The following is a 22,375-nucleotide window of genomic DNA, read 5'->3' on the forward strand; positions in this document are numbered from 1 at the left end:
GAACCCTTGATTACAAGGCGACGACGCTACCACTGCGCCACCGGGGAGGCACTCTCTATCTATCAATGTTGAAAAGATTTCCATTGCAAAAGACGAAAATTAATAATAGTACCCGCACTTAATTTTCTGCCTACACAAAAAAAATATTTCCTCTGGTTGCACAAAAATTTATTTCCCCTGATTACAAACACAAAAAAATCTGGTTACACAAAAATTTAATACAGTTCGTGTATACTTCAAGAACGTAACGTGAAACCTAGCTGACTATGACCGAGCATCTTTTGAAAGGAAAAGTAATATTTTTGCTCATATCACTAAAACAGAGAGAAAATAGAGATTTGAATGATTTCTCTTCTACCTTTAATGAAGTGCAAGGGGTGCGGGACGCAAAATTTTTGGTTGGGAAGAAAACAGGACGGGGTATTTTTAAAGTCCTGGCGTTCAAAACGTGAAAAATAATGTTATTTCCCGACTAAATTGGAAGATTATAGGAGCGGAAAATATTCAACATTACCCGATACTAAAAAAAATGTTAATTATACACACAATTTTACCCTCGGGTGATGATTTATTTTGCATTTCTGAAATAAAAACTGCTAATTTCAATAAATTTCGGACATTTAGTACAAAAAAAATGTAGGGAATAAACTAGTTTTAAACTATCATTTTTTCCGAAGTCTGGATCGGAATGGGATTTTCTTTTTTTTTTAGGTCCCGACTTTTTGGGTTTTTGCACATCCGTTGTCATTACTGCGCAGTCTACTCCTGCTAATGGTCTTCCAATTTTCACGCTTGACAGCTTGAATGCAATAATTTGGCGCCTAGATCTCGAGGAAATGGATGAAGAGAGATCCGTGAAAGATTATTTAGCCCTGATCGTAGTTTACATCCTCCTTGTACACACCCATTCGTTCCTTTCATACATGACACAATCTCAGCTCCCTTTAGCGGCATGTTGTGCGCCTACGAACCGGAAGTTGTTGTGCTACAAGTATGGCGTCCGCGCGAAGGCACTTCCTTCCGGTGGATAGTCCCTATAATTTCAAAATTATTATAATACTTCAGTTGTGCTGTTACAAAAAGTTTTATGTAATTAATTTTTCATATCAATAATTTGTTGCATAATATCAGGGTGGCTACTCACTTGGAATTCCGGGAATTACACATGAATTAATGGCTCCGGAAATTATGCGTGAATTATTGGCTCTGGAAATGATTCATGAATTTTGGCAAGACGTGAAATAAGGTACAAGCGGATGTTTTCTCTATTCAATTTTATTCCCCGTAGACGTGAAAAATTGCAACTCTTATTAATACATATCCCATTAAATTTATACATATTTATAAATGCCCCGAGGCAAGTTTCTCTTAGTTTAGCTTTTATTTCATTCATTTTTTTTGAGGATGATAAAGAAAGCTATACAGAAAATAAAACAAAATTTTCTCAATCCGTTTACTTTGTTACGGTCTTTTACAGAACAATTATCTGACAAACGGAAGATTATTACAAAATAATATATCTTCAAGATGATTAGGTAAATTTTTTGTTACATTGGATTGGAATCATACAAACCCTTTATATTGTCAATATTCTTGTGTATGGAAAAGGAGGATGAGAGTCGTTAATAGGTAAGGTTGGAATAGAGAAAACATCTGCTTGTATCCTTGAATTTTTGGAAAGTTCACCTTGAAAACCAGGAATTATACTTGAATTTTATCATGGTCCTAGTGACCACCATGAATCTTTTTGCATTATCACACTCAAACTCCACCTTTTGTCTGTGAGGATCATTTCATGTGCTGAAAATTATCTTTCAAAGTGCAGGGGTAAAAAGGGGAACTGTCCCCCTTTCGCCGCCACTGTCTGCAGGTAACAGTGAGGTCAAGACATTTTTGTTTTGTTTAAAGCTTTGATAAGCAACATATGCTTGGAGGGAGGGAATTAGACCGAAAACATGTTTCAAACATGCCAGTCATTGAATTATTTCGCCACCAAACATAGTAAATAAATCCGAGACATAAAAATCCTGCAAAACCTAAAAAATATAGAAAGGTTTAATTTAGGCACAAACCTGAGCCGGCAGGAGTTAGCTTGGCTCAACTCTATATGACTGCAGTTCTCATATACCGACTGCATGCTGACAATGGGATGCCGGCAAAGATCTACCGGAACTTGTGAGAGGTGTACGGACTGGATGCCATAAGTGACAGTATGGTCAGATGATGGTGCAGACAATTCATGGAAGGCAGATCCATCATGCACGACCCCACACACGTGACCGCAAGTGGGCTCTTTTGCATCTCTTCAAGTGGCAGTCCACCCTCGCAAGCTACGACTCATCTATTCCTTCAGCTGAAGCAGTTTGTCAGGACATGCGTTTTGACAGTAATGCTGCTGTACAGACGGTTCCGCTTTTTGGAGGCAGACACATGACATGGGCATACATTTAGTGCCACACTACAAATAGTACCTGAAGAACTGCTGAATGTCAAGAAGTAAGTTATGGGTCAGTGTAGTTATGACAATAAAATTTAAATTATTACCGAAGTTTGAGTTTTAATTTATGGCTAATTGGAATGTACTTTCTGGACTGTCCTCTTATAATGCTTCAGCCTGTTCAATTCAATAACAATAGACAAAAAGTAAAAATTTAGTTGAGCGGGCAGAGGAACATTGATTACTGACGAAAATGATATTGTTTTTAGGATTGAGAGCATGAAAGTTTGTCCAACGAAATGTTGTACTACATCAGACAAAAAAATCCGATCGATAAGAGTACCATGCATGAGTTTTTATGCCCAAATGAGACATTTCGTCGCAATTCGACATGTCAGATTTAAGTGTCTCTTGAAGCTTTCCTGGTGAAGTATGATGAAATGATTCTCTCAGGCGAGTTGTGGAAAAGATTCCAAGCTTTCGAAAGGTACGTCACTCATCTTCAGGGTAAAAGTTCCCTCATTTGTTCCAATGTTCCTTCAAATGTCCACACAATGCCATACTACGGTGTTGGACATCTGCACACAGTGCCAGAATGCGCACACCCTTCTGGTAGACAAGTCCGACCCTTTATAGCTCACAGACAAGGAAAAAAAAATCAATACATTTTAAATGTGACATTTAAGAGGTTCATCAAATGTGCGCGCCTCACTGGAAATTTCTCTTCCCCCACCTACTCACCTTTACTTGTTTCTGGCAACGTGGTTGTGTCAAATACATAATACGGACCTAAAACTTTATACACCAAAGGCCGGATTTCCCATTTAAGTGCAGACTTCATCAAAATCAAATGTCTGGCAGGTTCATTGCATAACATCGCATCTATAGTTTAACAAAAACATTTTTCAAGGCAAAATTCCTTCCCTTTTCCAGATCTCGCCACCCTGAATCTTTCACAATTAACAATTTTTCATAGATTAACATATTCCATAGACTTGTGTTTGTACAGCGACGTCGACACTTGGGGGTAGCAATCAGTGCCGTACTCAAGGAGGGGTTGGTGTGGCTCATACCCCTCCCCCTTTAGGGCCCAGTATTCCTAAAAACAGAATGTCAATAACAGGAAAAGATTGCAAAATGATGAATGAGTACTAAAAAAGTACACTTAACCCACACCCCCATTTGAAAATAAAAAAAGATTTGATTTGACTACTAAGCGAGAGATCCTGGGTTCGAATCTCTGCTTGGCCATGGATATTCTTTGAGTGTGTCCCTTCATCAATTATATGGTATTATCTTCACGATTAGATAAAAGTGGTGGAAAAGCGAAGTAAAATAAACAAAATCAAGCAATCAATGATTTGACTTGATGTTTGTTACGTTGCTTTCATTTGGTTAATTGCGAAGATGATACGATAAATTAATGAAGGGACAAACACAAAGAATGCCCATGCCCAGGTTGGAGTTCGAACCTGGAACTCCTGGTGTTGTAGCGTGCTGTGATAACCATTCCCCCACGTTTTGTTAATTTGGTGCTTTAAGTATACTTTATGCACAGAAATAAAACTGGTAACAAAACACTTTTTTGTAGTTTCTTCAACAATATTCATTTGGCTTTTTGAGTTCTGCGATACATTTTTCATTTCAAATTATTTCATTATTCACTGCAGAGTACAACACAGGAACAAGAATGCATGCTCATCACGGGTTCAAATCCCAGCCTGGATTGTTCGAGGTCCCTTCATTAATTTCATCACATCCTCATTATCGCGATAACCAAATGTGGCAGAAAAGCTAAGTAAAATAAACCAAACCAACAACAATATGAATGTGCGTGCTCTTGCCCAAATAAATACATCCGTTGGAGGCCGAGAGATTAGTATATTTTTTAAAAAAACTACTAAAACGAGAGTGAGAGAGAGCCTGAGCAAATATTTGTAATTTAATCATTATATATTCCATAATTTGAAATAAAAATAATAATAAAGAAAGAATACCATTATTGTCTCCACATAAGTTCCCATTTCATAAATAAAATTACATCCCATATTATACATACATATTGTACAATGTGTAAAAGGTTGTGTAAATACAGAGAACATAAGTACTGCAGAAAATTGTCCCTCGAGTTCCTTAGAGAATTTACAAAGGAATATAAGGAAACCAATCCCCTATCTGTTTTATAGGAAAAGCACTGGCTTTCAACCATTGCAGGGGAAGGGGGGGGGGAAGGGAGGTAGAAGCTCAAATCTTCCCTTTTCCTTCGGAAACTGCTAAGGTGGAAGAGCGAGCTAGGCCAGTTTTGCCCGCGGATCACACCAAGGGACGAGAAGCTCGTGAAAAAGAAAGTGTTGCATATGAACTGTGGCTTTAACAAGACAATAAATATTGCGATTTGAAAATAATTAGAAATGTGAAAATGATTAATCTATCTCTGCTAGACTAGCTATTCCTCAGTGCACCTCACTGTGTTTGTAGGTGTCTCTGAGTATGTGTTGAAGTGTGAGTATGTGAAATAGCAAATTTAAACTGGGCACCTTAAATTATTTTAAATTTCTATACAACTTAATTTAATTAGAATTTTTGGATACATTGGAATCACACAAACACTTTATATTGCTAATATATATATGTGTGGATAGTGAGAAGTGGAAATCAGGAAAACATCTGCTTGCATCTTTGGAAAGTTCACCTTGAAAACTGGGAATTATACTACTTGCATTTTATCATGACCCTGTAATACTTTTTTTTTTTTTTTTTTTAAACATTACCATACACAATCATGCACAATCCCATGAAAACTTTTAAGGGTACAAAGACCAACCCACCTGGCCCAGAATGGTGCAAGGATGCATGCAGAATAAAAAACAAATCTCTAGTCTGACTACCATCTACACCACCAGTACAATGAAATTACAAAACTTTTTAATCTTCAAGCCACACTACTGAGATTTCTTATTGAGCATGTAGCAACATTTCAGGTCTTCACTTTTCTATTTGCTTTAATTGTTATGAACACACACGCACACACACTACCTTGGCATATTGCATTCATGAGACATAACAGTTTAAAATGATAATGTTCAAACTTTTGTCAGGCTGCCTGTTTGAAAATACAATTTGCAAAGGAACTACAATGGCACTCGCAGTGTCCAATTGAACATTTAATTATGTCCATATATGTACTTGTGAAAGTACTTGAATAAATCAACCACAAGTTGTTTGGTGGATTAAACTACTGGTGCTAGAGGGAATAGAAGGTAACAATGAAATGCTAACAATTTTTCTTTGCAACATCCCAAGTCTGAGATTTTTTTGTCACATAATCTGTGACCAGGTTCAAAAAGATGCCTGCTTCCTTTGCACTTCGGAAGTGAGGGCCTTCCCAATGCCACATTAGAAACACCATTACTTTGTAATCAAGGCTTCAGAGTTTGAAATCTGGTGAAGGCAGATAGTGGTTCAGATCCCAAGTCCAGTCCTGATTAGCCTATCTATGCATAAAGTGAAAGATTGATATTTCATTGTTAACTTGGAGAGGCGAATACAATTAAAATGCACAAATGAAGGAACAAAATACAATTACTCTTCAGGAAGCACAGGACAAAGTGAAAACTATAAAAATTTTACCCTCAACAAGTGCAATACTAGTTAATCAAATTCAGCTTATGATAATTGTACAGTTATGTAACAGCTGATTGAAACTCAATCTTTACTGGTAAATAATTTATTTTCAACAATCAAACATACAAACTCATTCCAAGTTACTTTGAACTGCTCATGTATACTTAAGAGCTTTTGCACGAGCTGGCTGACAGCTAATACTATTTGAAATTTATCACAAGAACACTCAAACTTTCTTACATTAAAAAAATGTGGCAAGTATCCTAAACATTCAAGGAAACAAAAGTACAGTAGTTTTATAGAAATGCACAATGTACCTTATGGAAATGTTTGCAACAAATTAATCAACCTCTTCCATTCGGGAAGCATCTTCGGTGTCTCCCTCCAAAGGAGGCATCTCTTCAGTCTTATCTTCGATTGGGACATCATCTTCATCAATGCCCAAACCCAACTTGATCATCCGATGTATACGAGCGGCGTGGACCTGAGGATCTTCTAACGAGAAACCTGAAGAAAGCAAGGAAGTTTCAAAGAGCAACATGACTAGATCTTTTACGGATTTGTCGTTCTTGTCTGCCTCAGCCTTTTGTCTCAACGTCTCAACAATGGGATGATCGGGGTTGATCTCTAGGTGCTTCTTGGCAGCCATGTAGCCCATTGTTGAAGTATCACGTAATGCTTGTGCCTTCATGATTCTCTCCATGTTGGCCGTCCAACCATACTGAGACGTCACTATACAACATGGACTCTCAACCAACCTGTTGCTTACGACAACCTTTTCAACTTTCTTGTCGAGAATGTCCTTCATTACCTTGCACAAGTTCTCACACTTTGCCTTGTCCTCCTCGCGTTTCTTCTTCTCATCTTCATCTTCTGGCAACTCTAGACCTTCCTTCGTGACAGACACCAGCTGCTTGCCATCATACTCTTTCATTTGTTGAACGACATACTCGTCGATTGGCTCTACCATGTACACAACTTCGAAACCACGCTTCTTTACTCGCTCCACGAACGACGAATTTGCAACTTGATCCTTGCTTTCGCCAGTGATGAAATAAATGTGCTTCTGGTTTTCCTTCATACGAGCTACATAGTCCTTCAAGGAGCATGCTTCATCACCTGATGCTGATGTGTAGTAACGCAGCAAGTCCGCAAGTTTCTTCCTGTTCTGTGTGTCCTCGTGGATTCCCAACTTGAGATTTTTGCTGAATTGCTCGTACAGCTTCTTGTAGTTCTCCTTGTCTTCAGAGATTTCTTCGAACAGATCGAGACATTTCTTGACCAGGTTCTTGCGGATCACCTTCAGGATCTTATTTTGTTGCAGCATTTCTCTGGAAATGTTCAAGGGAAGATCTTCACTGTCAACGACACCTCTAACAAAATTCAAATACTCTGGAATGAGATCTTCGCAATTGTCCATAATAAATACCCTTCGAACATACAATTTGATATTGTTCTTGCGCTTCTTGTTCTCAAAGAGGTCAAAAGGTGATCTCCTGGGAACGAACAGAAGAGCCCTAAATTCGAGCTGACCCTCCACAGAGAAATGTTTCACAGCCAGATGATCCTCCCAATCATTGGTCAGAGATTTGTAGAATTCTCCATACTCCTCCTGGCTAATGTCATCAGGATTCCTTGTCCAAATTGGCTTTGTCTTGTTCAGTTCCTCATCTTCGGTGTACTTCTCCTTTATGGTTTTCTTCTTCTTCTTGTCTGCCTTGTCTTCATCCTCATCTTCACCTACATCTTCAATCTTTGGTTTCTTATCTTCTTCGGCTGCTGCTGCTTCTTCACCTTCCTTCTTCTCTTCCTCATCATCACTCACTTCCTTATCACGCTCCTTCTCTACTACCAATTTGATGGGATAACCGATAAACTGAGAATGCTTCTTAACTACTTCCTTGATCTTGCGTTCTTCAAGGTATTCTGCTTGATCCTCCTTCACGTACAAGGTAATCTTCGTGCCACGTCCCATTGGCTCTCCATGATCAGTTCTTACTGTGAAGGATCCTCCAGCAGAAGATTCCCAAGTGTACTGCTCGTCATCATTGTGCTTCGAAGTTACAGTAACCCTATCAGAAATTAGGTACGCAGAGTAGAAACCAACACCAAACTGACCAATCATGGAGATATCTGCACCAGCCTGAAGAGCTTCCATGAAAGCTTTGGTTCCAGATTTGGCAATGGTTCCCAAGTTGTTTACAAGATCAGCCTTTGTCATGCCAATACCACTGAAAAGAGAAAAACCGAAAGTTAGTACAAATTTTAAATATGGAAAAGTCTTAGGCCAGCAGCACACTGGATCAGACACGACTAGTCATTTTTGTTGTAAACAGACTCTGGGAAGGTTTATGTGGGCTCTTACGGGCAGCTGCACACCGGATGAAACATTTGACTCGAGTCGCCTTGGGCCACGTTGCGACAGTTTGTGAATGTCTGGGAAATTTGATATCGCAAGCTACATGCGTGAGTGAATCCATTCAATTCAGCCACGGATATCTAGTTACAGACCGGAAACTTCAGGCAAAAATTTCTGCACTGGGGGACAATATCATGGAGGCGATATTTTTATTTAATTTAATTGCAAATTAAACATATTATATTCTGACACAGGAGATGACTAAAACATAAGAAAATCTGGATGACCAGATTAACGTTGCCCTTAGAAAATAAGCTAAATAGCTCATGATTGTTATTTGACCAACGAATTAAGCTTTAATTAACTTTTAGACTCCCGAGCAGGTTTACGAAAATAACCCCCGTCTTGCCCCGGCTTCTCGGCGGAAATTTCAAATTCGAACACTCTTTGGAGGAAAATTGTTAACTCTGACACTAAGAGAGCAATCTACTTCAGACAAGTTTTGTTTTGCAGCTAAAACATCAGCGCATGCAACTGTGTACAATTCAGAATGACAGACAGAGGAAGGGGGGGGGGGGGCGAATTTCAATGGAAAAAAACAAAAACAAAAATCTGGAGTTTGCCCTTTCTTCCCCTGTTATTTTCGGAGAGGATGCGAACTTTAGTATTCTTTTCAAAGAATGGTTATTCCTAAAGATAATTGAAACTTGAAAATGTTCTTGGGTGCCATACAAGTTGAACACTAAGCCAAAATGTGAATTTTCTTTTTACGAAAAATAGGTAACTTGCATGTTTTGGAGGAAAATTGTTATAACTCTGGCACTATGGGAGCAATCTACTTCGGATAACTTTTGTTTTGCAGCTAAAACATCAGCGCATGCAACCGTGTACAATTCAGAATGCCGGACCGAGGAAGGGGGGAGGGCACGACCCTTGGTCTGTGCCAGTCGTGCTTCAGGTGCTGTGCCAGCAGCAGTTTGTTAAACATTCACGGTTGAATGGAAAGACGTGAGGTTCTTTGACAGTAGTGTTGGTCAAGCATTTGACCTAGCAGTGTTACATGTTAATTCTTAGCCACCGCCCCATCGTGTTCTGTGAGGTGCACTAGTGTTAACGGCCATAAACTCATGTAGTCCAGTGTAAGGGATGGCTGCATACACGTCCCAAGAGCTGGCGGACATGCATCTGATGTATGGGGAGGTTGGTGGTAATAGCCATGCTGCAAGGCGTCTGTATGGGGTAAGTTTTCCAAATAGAGTGTTACCATCGCCACCTTATTTCAAACTGTAGACACACTACTTCAGGAAACAGGATCAGTGATGCCACCTCGTCGAGAAGTTGGACGACCGTGAAGTGTGCGAACACGACTGTTTGTGGAAGATGTGCTAACTGCAGTGATGGATCATCCAGGCACCAGTACGTGCGCACTAACCCACGAACGAAACACCTCCCATGTGAATGTGTGGCGAGTCCTGGCAGAAGAGGGGATGCACCCGTACAAATTGAAGAAAGTGCAAGACCTTTTACCTCGGGACTTTAGCCTACGTGAGGACTTTTGCCAATGGTTCGTTCATCAAATTGAAACTATCCCCAATTTTCAGAATATGGTACTATGGACTGATGAGGCTATCTTCACGAAAACTGGTGTGTTCAATAGTAAAAACAGTCATGTGTGGGAACATGAAAACCCACATGCACTGATAGTGGCACATCATCAGCACAGATTTGCAGTGAATGTGTGCTGCATGACCATTTGATTGGACCGTACATTCTCCCTGTTCGCCTTAGTGGACCCACTTATCAAGCATTTCTCAGTGAGGTTTTGCCTGAACTACTAGAGGACGTGCCCTTGGCACGGAGACAAAGATTGTGGTTTCAACATGACGGTGCACCCCCACATTTCGATCGGAATGTGCACCATTTCCTCAATACAGTATTCCACAACCAGTGCATTGGCAGGGGAGGGCCTGTGCCATGGCCACCTAGATGGCCTGATATTACGCCCCTGGATTTCTTCCTCTGGGGAGAGATGAAACGCCTCGTTTATGAACACCTGTCGTGTCAGCCGAGGACGTCATTGCCTGTTATCAATGTAGCTGCAGCATCCGGGGTTGTTGGGTCGCACTAGACAATCCTTGATTCGCCGTTGTCGGCTCTGCTTGGTAATACATGGTGGACAACTGTGTGATGAGGTTCCCTTCACATCTCCATTAAGCAAGCATACTGTGTGCCCTTCAGGGTATGCAACCTATGACAGTTAATTTTTTCGTTTTTACGTCGTGGTGCCCTTCGCTCATGAAATTTTCTTTGTTTTTTGGTGCCATTCAACACATGGCAATTTTCATCGATCCCAGCTCACGCACCCACCCCACTCCCGTCAACATCTTCGTTCGCATCCTTTGGGGAATACCTTGCACAACATTGCCGCGTGATTTTTTGACAAGAGCGTACCCAATTTTAGTGGACCATCCAACACAGACTTCTCTCCACCCGTTTTGCCATTATTCACTTCTGAAAATCATTTTCCCACGTTTTCAAATGTCAATAACTCTGCAACAAAGGAGTTTCCGGAATTTCGTTAAAAGAACTTTGCACCTTATTTTCACTCTTACAATCACCTCCCAAGCATTGTAAACGAACTTACGAAACAGCCTGTATTTTGAGATATTAAAAACTGACTAGAGTAAACATTTCCTCCTCTGTGGCCCTGCAGTCTAAGGTGCTGTGCTTTGGACTCCGACAGCGGGACAGCAAGGGTTCGAGTCTGCCCGGTAGACAACATCTACTTTGCATCAACAAAATTCCAATATTTATCTTTGCTGTGGGCTGTATCATATTGAAAGATACTTACGTATCAATGATGGTGAGTGTCCTATCATTCTTGTTGGGGATAATTTTGATGTACAGCTCTTTCCCATTTTCGAGTTTTGATGGATCAGTGAGGGATTCGTAGCGGATCTTGTCCAGAGCCTGTAACAAATATATAAAGATGAGTGTTACCTTTTTAGTTCTTCCCTAGCGTAGAACATAAAATAATTTAGCAATAAAGTACAAATACACCAAGAGTAACAATATCCTGTTGAACCAGGTTCTGGACAAACAAAGAAAAAAGTTTACAGATAAATCAGTGTTCGAAGAATTATGATAAATATTTCTGACCAAATACTATAAAAATTCCTGACCCTTTTTCAATATGCCATGACCATTGAATTGCATAATTTTTCATAAACTAAGTCCATAGATATATTTTTTTCCCTTTTTCTTTATAGTAGTACTCCGATATTAACGTTTTCTTATTATTCTTAGACACTGCTGGTGGACAATAATGCTCAGATCCAGAACATGCCAATATTGTAGGGTTTTTTTTCATCATACTGATGATTTTCTTCACGACTAATTCTAATTTTTTTCCTTTCTGGACACTTTCAACAGATTATTAACAACAATCAACCCAATATACGTTTTCTCAGATTGAGATTTTTACTTCAACAGAAAAGACATCACCTAACTTGGTAGGCTTGCAGCATCGTTACATCCAATATTTCACGAGATCAAGGAAATCAGTGTAAAGGAAAGAAATTGAGGGCTTTGTGCTTCGGAACTTTCTTGAAACAGTTCACGTTCTGAATATAGTATAGTTTTAAAATAAGGCCAACTTTCATTTGATAAGTGGTTGTACCAAGGATTGAGAGGAAAATAATTGACAATTCTTCAACACAGGGATTCCCAAACGTTTTCGTTTCATGGCACCCTTAGCATTTCAAGATTCTTTCCGCAGCACTCAAGTCAGAATGATGACCTACCCAATACTTGCAACAGTCAGTGTGGTTAGGTTGCTGGCCTTATGTTTTAAAAATAAACACATAATATCAAATTCAGAAACATTTTTAAACTTGAAAATTACTAAAAAAAATAAGCACATACATTGGAATAAGTGTCATTTCAGTTAAAATATTAGAACATTTTGTGGCACACTTGCTTTTAACACATTTCTCAATATGATCACAGGTCAAATAACATTTTTCAACCAACTTATCCACAACTTAAATCAACAGACAGGAATTTTTGGTTGCAAGTGGAGCGTTGTTATGTTAAGCAGGTCAGGTGTAGGGCTGTTAGCATTAAAATTATATCTGCAAATATTTCCAAACACCAGATCATATACTTTCTGGTCTTCAACACATTCTGCTGTTCTCACTGCCTGGTGACAATAGTAGGGGCCGTTTACCCACCGTACCACCTAGACAATTACGCTGGAATTTGTATTCACCAATAGATTTTGATGTTTTATGTAATATAAAATTAGTTCCAGCGTGCGGAAAACACCACAAAGTATGATTAGTGTAAGCAAAAACTTGCCATTTCGGAGTGCTCTCACAGCTTCGGATTACTAAAACCCTTTGTATGCACACCCAAATAGCGAAAGAACACATCAATAATAACTATTAGTACCAAACCTAGCATTCCTAACCTAACTACATAAAATTATAGTTGTGGAATGTAGTTTTGGGTACTTCACTTGCACGAAGTCTTCTGGATGTTCTTCATGGTAAAGTAACACACGTACTATACAGTAACACATTTCCGCGATCTAAACTCATCTGAAAACGTTCATAAACATCAAAATCTTCATATCCCATGCAAATTATATGCTATTCTCACCACCTGGTGAAAATAGCCCTTATGCTATTCTCACCACCTCGCCTTATTTTAATGCTAAGGGAACCAAAACTAACCTGCCTACCCTACCCACGAAAGCATAAATTGAACAAAATCTTAAGTAATCGCTAAAACTCCGCAGTATGTGTTAACAGACATACATCAAACTCGAACCATGTAAAAATTGCAATCTAGCATGATGAAATCGCAATAAAACAAAACCAACTTGGGCCCATTTTCTATTCATATGGCAACTATGTACCACTTAAATGTGCAAGTATACGAAGGGCATTTACGGTTCTTTTATCTGTGTCCGACTGCATTAGCTATTAAAAGTATTACTTACATCAGATGAATTTGAGATCAACTCTCGCAGGAATATCTCCTTATTTGAATAAAAGGTGTTGATAATCAGGGACATCAACTGGGCTATCTCTGCCTGGAAGGCAAAGGTCTCCACCTGTCCTTCACCTTCCTGCATTTGCACGTCCTCTGGCATCTGAAATATAACACTAACATTTAGTTATCTACAAATACCAGTCTACAAGATACAAATGAAGGTTGGAATTTTCCTCATACTAATTTCTGGCCTAATGTGGTGCACTAGTATTGTATTGTATTGCTCTAGAAGAGTACAGGCATAAAGTTATAACCTTACTTGGTAACAGTTTGTTATATCGGAGACCCATTAAAATTGGATATTTTGTGTTTCGCATGGTTTATACTTACCAATTGTATATTGCGGAACATAATTCAAGGTGCCATTATGCTTTTTACATGAAAACAATTTTTCACATACAGAGTAATTTTTTTGATTACTTTCTTCGCTTCTGTAACGCAATATGGCGGGCACATTTTGACTCACGTTGTGGTTATGTAGTGTTTCCAACCTTCACCGAAAAACACTATTGTGTTCATCACATGTGCAAATTGTACATTATGCATGGGTAGCTGACTGATAACCCCACAAACCATTTCTGATAAGGTTAGGCAAGCATAGTGAAAAAGGGGTTGGAAACACTGATAGGGGCTTACCTCATCAAACAATCGTACGGAGCATGCAGTTCAAGTAGCGAAAGCAATGGCAATTGTGCGTTTGAGATATTTCTCTTGAAAAATACATATTTCCCGGTCAAATAGATTCCCCACTGAAAGAAAATACTTCGATGAACATTGGAAAGCTTGGAGAAACTCATTTCCGTAAGTAGTTTCGGTAACAGTTCGTCATTATATCAGACATTTCTTCATTTCTACACAAGAAACTACGGTAACAGTTAGTTATATCAGATTCTTCAAATTTACAGGAGAAACTACTTACTGAAATCAGTTTCTGTAGCATTGTCGAAGTTCTCAAGAGGTATATTCTTTCGCGGAAAATTAAAACTTCACCATAGAATGCTGCAGAACAAGAAATAATAACTTTTTATGTAAGGAACTTAGACTTTCTGTAGAGTGTCAAAATTATGGCATTGTTTCCATTATGTACCTGCAGATGGTGCAAGCGTCGAAAGTCACGCAGTCTCACCAGTGTTTTCAAACGTGCATTTTTTAAAGTTTTTTTTTTTTTACTATGCTTACCTAACCTTGCTGGAAATGGTCTGTGGGGCTATCGTGAATGGTTTGTGATGACATAATGAACACGAAAGTAGGTATCTTTCGGTTAATGTTGAAATACTGCATACCCACTCCAACTCTACAAAACAAGCACGGCGTACAATGATCTACAGCTGTGCGCACCATATTGTATGTTTCGCAAGGGAAGAAAGGAACCAAAAAAGAATTACTCGTAATGTGAAAAATCGATGTTATTTTCGTGTAAAAAGCATAATGGCACCTTCAACTATGTTCCGCAATACACAATTCGTAAGTACAAACCATCAGAAACACAAAATATCAGATTGTAATGTGTCTGATATAATGAACTGTTACCGAAACTAGTTTCTCTAAGGTTTCCAACGTTTGTCGAAGTGTTTTCTTTCATCGTGGAATCTATTTGACCAGGAAATCATGTATTTTTCAATAGACATATCTCACCAACGCACAAATGCCTTTGCTTTTGCTACGTGAACCAGATGCTGCATAGTTTGATTATTTTAACCCCCTGTCAGTGTTGGATCGGGTACCCTATTCTACACCCTCCAATTTTCTTTATGAAGATTATGTGATCCTAATTGTGAATTTAAAAAAAAATGAGCGCGGAAAGAAGTATTTACGACTGTACAGCCGTTTAAAATTGTTGCGTCCATATTTCCCACTGATTCCAGGCTCCGCCCCTAGGGTAATTGACTTACTGCCCCCTACCCTACCCCGGCTACGTGCCTTTATCTATAGAGTCCCTTTTAAAGGCAACGGAGTCACCTACCCCCAACACTATTTCTCATTGTTTTCCGCATCGACACATGAAGATACCAAAAATGAAAGCTAAAATTAAACATAAGAAGGTGCCTTATCTCTTTTTACCAAGGCCAGGCACTGAATTAAATTTGTAAGTCCAAAAATGAAGTAAATCCTACGTTGAAAGCCCTTGTTGTCCTTTTCCACAATACCACCCTCCACTCCCTTCCCATCATAAAAATAAAATAAAGAGTCTCAAATTATCCCACCCCACAAGTCATTTAGAAAAATGAACCCTCCCCTTTACGGCCTGCAGTTGGCAAAATGAAATAATTAATTCCAATTTCTGAAGTCTCATAAATGAAATCCAATGTCTGAAATGTCCAATCCGCCAATATATATCACACAAATAATATATCGCAATCTCAAATGTTCCCATTGCAAAAGTCAATCCTAAGAAAAATTAAAAATCAGATGTGCCCCTGTGACATGAATCCATCATCCGCCATAATAGAAGTTCTGAAAACCGCTCCATTTGCAAACACTGTTTGTTATGAGGAACTAAATATTTTCAAGAACATATTTGAAAAGTGCCTGAAATCAAGGGTGTAGAAAGGGGTACTGGAGCCTCAGTGTTTCCAAGCACTTCTTTTTAACTATGCTTGCCTAACCTAACCCTATCGGAAATGGTTCGTGGGGCTATCCGTGCATAATGTACAATTTGCACACGTGACGAACACGATATTAGGAACTTTTCGATGAAGGTTGGAAACACTGCATACCTACAACGCTAGTCAACTTCTGCCAGACATATTGTGTTACGGAAGCGAAAAAAGGAATAAATAGAAACTACTCTCTGTGAAAAATTGTGTTTGCTTTTGTGTAAAAAGCATAATGGCTCCGCAACACACAATTGGCAAGTACGAACCATGAGAAACACAAAATATCCGATTTTATTGTCTCCGATATAAAGAACTGTAACCCATTACCTCATACTGAGATTTATCCGAAATGGAACGGGAGATGCACACAAAAGCTGAAAATGACACATTAAACATTACAATTTTCAACACATGAAAGAAAAACTTGACTAATAATTAACGATTGGTATTAAAAAAAACAAAAAACTTGTGAATATTCATAGTTCTAAGTATAATTACAACTGGCGTTTTATTTGTACGCGAGTAAGAAGTTGCAGTTGAAATCGTTATGCTGAACCGGGCAAGAATTGTTCATAGTGCATTAAAGAAGAAGAAAAAAGTACCACGTTGGTTTTTCCCCCTTGCGCTGTAACTTCTACTTTAATATTAAGATACTTGTTTAGAAATGTATGCACACAGCACACCGAAGTATGAGCAAGATATTAATGATTGTTTTCTACATCGAAATTTGTCCGTATTTTAGTACTAGCCAGGTTGACGGTACGACATCCAATTCCAAAATTTACTACTACTGTACTTGCTTAGGTATACTCTACAGTTCGGTATAATTTAACAATACAGGGAATTTCTCCAATTTCTTTGAAATTTCGGATACTTACTAATTTGGGTCTCCTAATCACGAATCTGCACTTAAAATTTGGCGCTCACGTATAGAAATTCCTGAATTATGGCTAGCCCCATGGACCATTGGCGCTAGCCCCACGAACCATTGGCACGTGGTTAGGTTAGGCTAGGTTAGGTTAGGAAACATAGTTAAATTTCAGGGTCGTAGTAATATCAGGAATATATATATTTCGTTCTTTAAGTATTCGAAACGGAAAATTTTGCGATAAATAATGAGCAATTGTGCATTGTCGGTTATTTTGCAAGGTTGACACGTGATTAGGAGCCCTAATTTAGTGAGTATACCGAATTTCAAACAAAATGGAGAACTTCCCGGTATTGTAAAATCGCTCCTACAGTTCTACACTTACCTTCACTGAGATTCTATTAATCCTTCCTAGGACAAGACTTATAACAAATAAAACGGTTCAGAGCACAGATTAGCAATAGGTTTGTTCACAGGTTGCCGGGACAATCGGCAGACCACGCGCTTCGATTCTATTTTATACTCCTCGCCGCTCGAACGGAAGTCTCTGCACTGCGTCGATTTCAGCGCAACTTGTGGACTTCCGTTGGAAGAACGAGAATATTCTCGTACTTTCCAGTGCATTGTGGTATTCTTGGAATATTATGTCCCATATTTATTTGGCAAATATTCAAGGGCGTGAAATTAGTATTATAAATATGTTTATTTTTTATACACATTTTTCATTTCTGTATGATTGTTATTGCAAATAACAAATCGTCGACAATATATATGACACGTGCAGTTTCCTCTTGTATATTGATCATTATGTGCGCGTCTAAGGTGCGCGTAAGATGACGAAATGTCCAGAAACTTCGATCGAAGCGGTGTGTGTAGGCTTGAAGTGTTGCCATCGTAAGATTTTAGCTTACAAATCTAGTTCTTTTCTGTTAGCGAACAACAAAATGAAGTATTTCTCCAATTGAAAATGCTGTTTCTTTTGATTTGATCGATTGATTTGCTTTATTTTACTTCGCAATTCTGCTTCTTGGCTAATCGCGAAGATGCGAATGAATGGTGAAATGGATAAAAGGGCAGGCCCGTAGCTAGAGGGGGGCAGGGGGGCAACTGCCCCCCTGAGAGCCTCCTTTGTCCCCCCCCTGTGAAAAATACAGATCACATTTCTACCTGAAATTCTCACTAATGTTTAAAATTATATCATGTGTTACTCTAGCAACATAAAAAAGACACTAATTAATTTTGTGATTTATTAGGGTGTATGGGATTCCGTATAATGTGGTATCAGGATTGGGGGGGGGGGGCAAATTCCTTTCCAGATTCAAACTTCGGGAAATGATTTCACAATTTTCAGTATCTAGAACAGATGTGACATTTTGAGTAGTCTTGTATTAATGGTGCCGAATGTGTTCCGATTGGACAGTGTCTGCTGCCACGTTCTTTTTCTGCTGGAACCTCAAAAAAGATGCGCGTGGCAGTAGACTCGGTCTTTGTTTTATCGTGATTTCATCATGCTATGTATGCAATTACGTCTGTAACACATACTGTGAAGTTGTAGCGATTACTTTCACAAAAATGTTTTAAGATTAGGTCCCTCAGCATTCTTCTAATAATAAACATAAATGCTTTCGTAGTTAGGTTAAGTTCTGTTAGCTTTAAAATAATATCGCTAAATGCTTTCTAAAGAATAAGGTTCTAAATTACCTGTACATTCATTCCCACTAATCATAAACTTGCATTTCTCTCGTCTTAATCTGTTCTTAAGATTTGTAACATCCTCTTAGCAGACGAATTACGTGGCAGCAGCAAATTTGATGCTTATTCTTGCTGCTGACACGTGCGTGGATGTGTTGCTATCATAGGCGCCGACTCCATGGGCTTGGGGGGGCTCGAGCCCCCCAATATTAATGATGTGGGGGCAGAGCCCTTTCAAATAATTTTGCTTAAGAGGATCTAATGTATTATTTTGCTTAAAGTTTACTCTGAATTGTGCAACATGAACTTAACTTTAAATACACATTTGAAATGTTCTAGACCAGTGGTTTCCAACTTCAAAAGGTTTGAGGGCCAAAATTATATCCAGCAGTTGATTGGCGGGCCGCATTTTCTTTTTTTTGGGGGGGGATTAAAAATTACAAAAGTTGTAAGTACTGAACTGAGTATGTAGTACTTACTTTCACATGACCTACATTTCTAAAATGAGGCATTAAAAACAATGGAATCACAAATCAAAATTGTATAATTTATTTCACAAAAACCCAATACTTATGGATGAATTGAAAGAAATGAAAAACACACCATACAAATAAGAATCCTTCATAGTAAGTGTACAATGTGAAAATTGAGGCCGATCTGCTTCTTTTATTAAAGTTGGAATGTCCACTTCAATTTCTGTATTTGAAAGTCTCAAAAGGTGAAGCAGTGAAGAATCTACCAATCGACTTCTGTAGCGGTTCTTGATGAACTTCATTGAAGAAAAAACACTTTCACACGTGTATGTGCTGCCGAACATCGATTCTTTGCCCAAAACTACGAAGGTTTGGAAAGCGTTTCTTTGAAAGGTATTTGAAACACTCTTTTCTTGGCTAGTTTGAAGGAACACATCGCCTTGCAAATCGCACAATTCAAGCTGGAGAGAAGCTTCTTGTTCTTCGATGTTAACGCCAAGAGGATTGCTAAATAGCTGGATGCGGCTTTTAAGTTCTTCAAAATCTTTAAATCTGGAGTCAAACACATCCATTATTTCTTTAATATTTGCACTGAATTCAGAAAAGTCCAGTGTTTCTTCATCTTCTGCTAGCTACCGACAGCTTGGAAAATGGACCAGGTTATTCCTCTCCAAAGTAACATTGAAAATCTTCAGTTTATTACGAAACCCATTTATGTTTCCCATTAAATCTGACACCAGCTGGTTTCTTCCCTGCAGTTTCAAGTTCAGTTTGTTCAGATGACCTGTGATATCTGTTATAAACGCCAGTTGTTTAAGGAAGTCCATACTCTGAAACTGTTCCTTCAGTAAAAATAGAACGTATTTTAATAAAAATACATAAAATTAATGTATTTTGCAAACTTGCTTTCCGGGCCGCAAAAAAAGGCATCGCGGGCCGCCAGTTGGAAACCCCTGTTCTAGACCATCAAATTTGTGGGCTGAGACCGGTAAACCATCATCTTTGGGGGGCTCCTATGAACGGAGACAGCAAAACGCATGACTTATTACTATATACTAAGTATATAATTATGCGTATTGATAACATTTTTACTAAAAAGAGTTTCAAAATAACGAGGTGATATGACAATTATACCAGTATGTTGTTTAGTGAATTCTGAACAATTTGAGGTCGTAAACACGACTTGCAGGCAATATTGATATGTACGATGTTTAGTTATCCTCGAAATCTCTTCCTCTAGTCCAAAGAATAAGGGGAAAATAATTCTAAAGTCTTTCACTGGTTTGTAGTAAAGTACGCAAGGAAAGCTTATGCAAAGTCTGTATTGCGAAAGCGGGAACGGCTATGATCAAAGGCATTATTGCTAAAGCACGGCGTGCTATGTGTTTATTTATTATTGCAAAATTAAATTTAAAAATTAAAAAATTGCAGCAAGAACAAAAAAGTAAAACTATTTGCCTGCGATTTGTGTTAGCATTTATGTAAATAATTAAATAAAACTGTTAAATATTATAAATATTCGCTATTTTTATAGGTACGTCAACACTAAGGTTCATTGCACCCGTCACATGTCCTTTCTTTACAAGTCTGTTGCGGGCCGGGACTCGAAGCCGAGACGTCCGGATCAAGGCTAGTTGAGCCTACCACCCAACACGCTCGACTACCGAGACCGGCATAAAACTGTTATGTTGGCCTCTTAATGTAAATACATAGCCTACTTTTAAACAAAAATGTTAATTGTTATCTAAAAAACAAATCAGCAGACACACGTTTTTCATGTTACATCTCATTTGCATGAGGAATATAATAGCTGCTTAGAAACTGCTTTACGAAGACATAATTTTTATGTTTAAAAGGGAGGGAGTGAGTCATTCATTAATTTATTTCAGTGATCAGAGCCCACCCCCAATTATTTTGACAAGTCGGCGCCCCTGGTTGCTATGAACTTGGAACTGCTTAAATTTTTGTTTCCCAAGTCTACCTTTTGATAATAGTGATTCATGTGGTAGAGGGAGAGAGTGGATATTTGAGTCTTGTTACTTAGCGTTGCTTTTCTGCCACTTCTAGCTAATCGCAATAATGAATGATGACGTGAAATTGATGAGGATACACGCACAGACAGTGCCGCAACCACAGGTGGCAGGGGTCATATTCCCCCCCCCCTCCCGACCTTGGACGGAAGTTCATTCTAGGGGAAGCAAACATTGAAGTAAAAAAAAACAAGACTAGGAGAATCTAAGAATAACAGGACAATTGGATACTCATGATGGAATTAGTTTTTACGTGTTCCTTGGATTGGATTCATTTGTTATTTTAAGTCCACTTTATACACAGTAAGGCTAATTGGGACTGAACCTACAGTTTAAAGCGGGATCCGAACCACTTTGTGCCTCCACCGGGTATCGAACCCCACACCCCTTGATTTCAAGGCGATGACGCTACCACTGCACCATCGGGGAGGACGTGTTCCTTGCATTTTCTTCCAGACGACCAAGGGTACTTGCAAGGGGCACAGAGGGGCAATTGCCCCCTTCGATTTAAAACTTTACACAAATAAAAATTTTGTAAAATTTTCTCGCTCGCTTCGCTCGCAATTTCTCCTATTCTGATAGTCCAAGTTCAGAGCCACAGCTATATGGGGCGGCGGGAGTCGGTCCTGGGAGCCCCCGTAAAATTATTTGCGCCCTATTAAAACAATTTCTTTCTATGAAACTTAATATCAAATATTAATGATGACACTGTAATCCAAGAAGTCATTGATCAATCAAGGGATTCCTATTTTCTTGTCAGGTGTCGAAACATGTATTTCAACTATAATATAATACAATTCACACAATATTTTGCAAAATGGTTAACGTAACCAGTAGGCGAACATTGTCTGTAGTGATGCAAGAGTCTCCCCTTTGAAGGGGTGTCCCATCCTTGGTGGACTAAGGGACCCATGTTTTAATGTTTTAGCAAGGTCAAAAAAAGTATTACAATTTTTTTCCACAATTCATCGAAGTGCAGATAATATGTAACCATTATTATGTAATTAATCCGATTTTGCTTGTACAACACAACACAATGGTGTTGTTGGATTCTCGATAGATTCCTTTGTGCGTAAAAATCCTGCATACTGGAAACTAGAGGGAATCATTATGAAGCATGATTTATAAAGGGCTCCCTTAATCAGTTCTGCAGAGAGGCCCAAAGCTGTTGTTAGTCATCAATTAACATTATCGACCTGTAAATATCAAGTAGGGTGGAGGCACTTAATGGTTCGGA

The 22,375-nt window shown here is 38.7% G+C and overlaps 1 protein-coding gene across 1 annotated transcript; it reads right to left on the reverse strand.

The window, feature by feature from the left end:
* Positions 1–6,148: 6,148 nt before the first annotated feature.
* LOC145990898 (heat shock protein 83) lies at positions 6,149–17,505 on the reverse strand. Its single transcript, XM_083126381.1, has 4 exons — positions 17,329–17,505; positions 13,426–13,578; positions 11,272–11,390; positions 6,149–8,292 (listed from the first exon to the last, which is right to left on the reverse strand). The coding sequence occupies exons 2-4, from the start codon at positions 13,576–13,578 to the stop codon at positions 6,402–6,404; spliced, it is 2,163 nt and encodes a 720-aa protein (XP_082982507.1). The 5' UTR covers positions 17,329–17,505; the 3' UTR covers positions 6,149–6,401.
* Between the last annotated feature and the right edge of the window lie 4,870 nt (positions 17,506–22,375).

Source organism: Lepisma saccharinum, chromosome 8 (genome assembly GCF_977018435.1).
Source record: "Lepisma saccharinum chromosome 8, izLepSacc3.1, whole genome shotgun sequence".
Lineage (NCBI taxonomy): Eukaryota > Metazoa > Arthropoda > Insecta > Zygentoma > Lepismatidae > Lepisma > Lepisma saccharinum.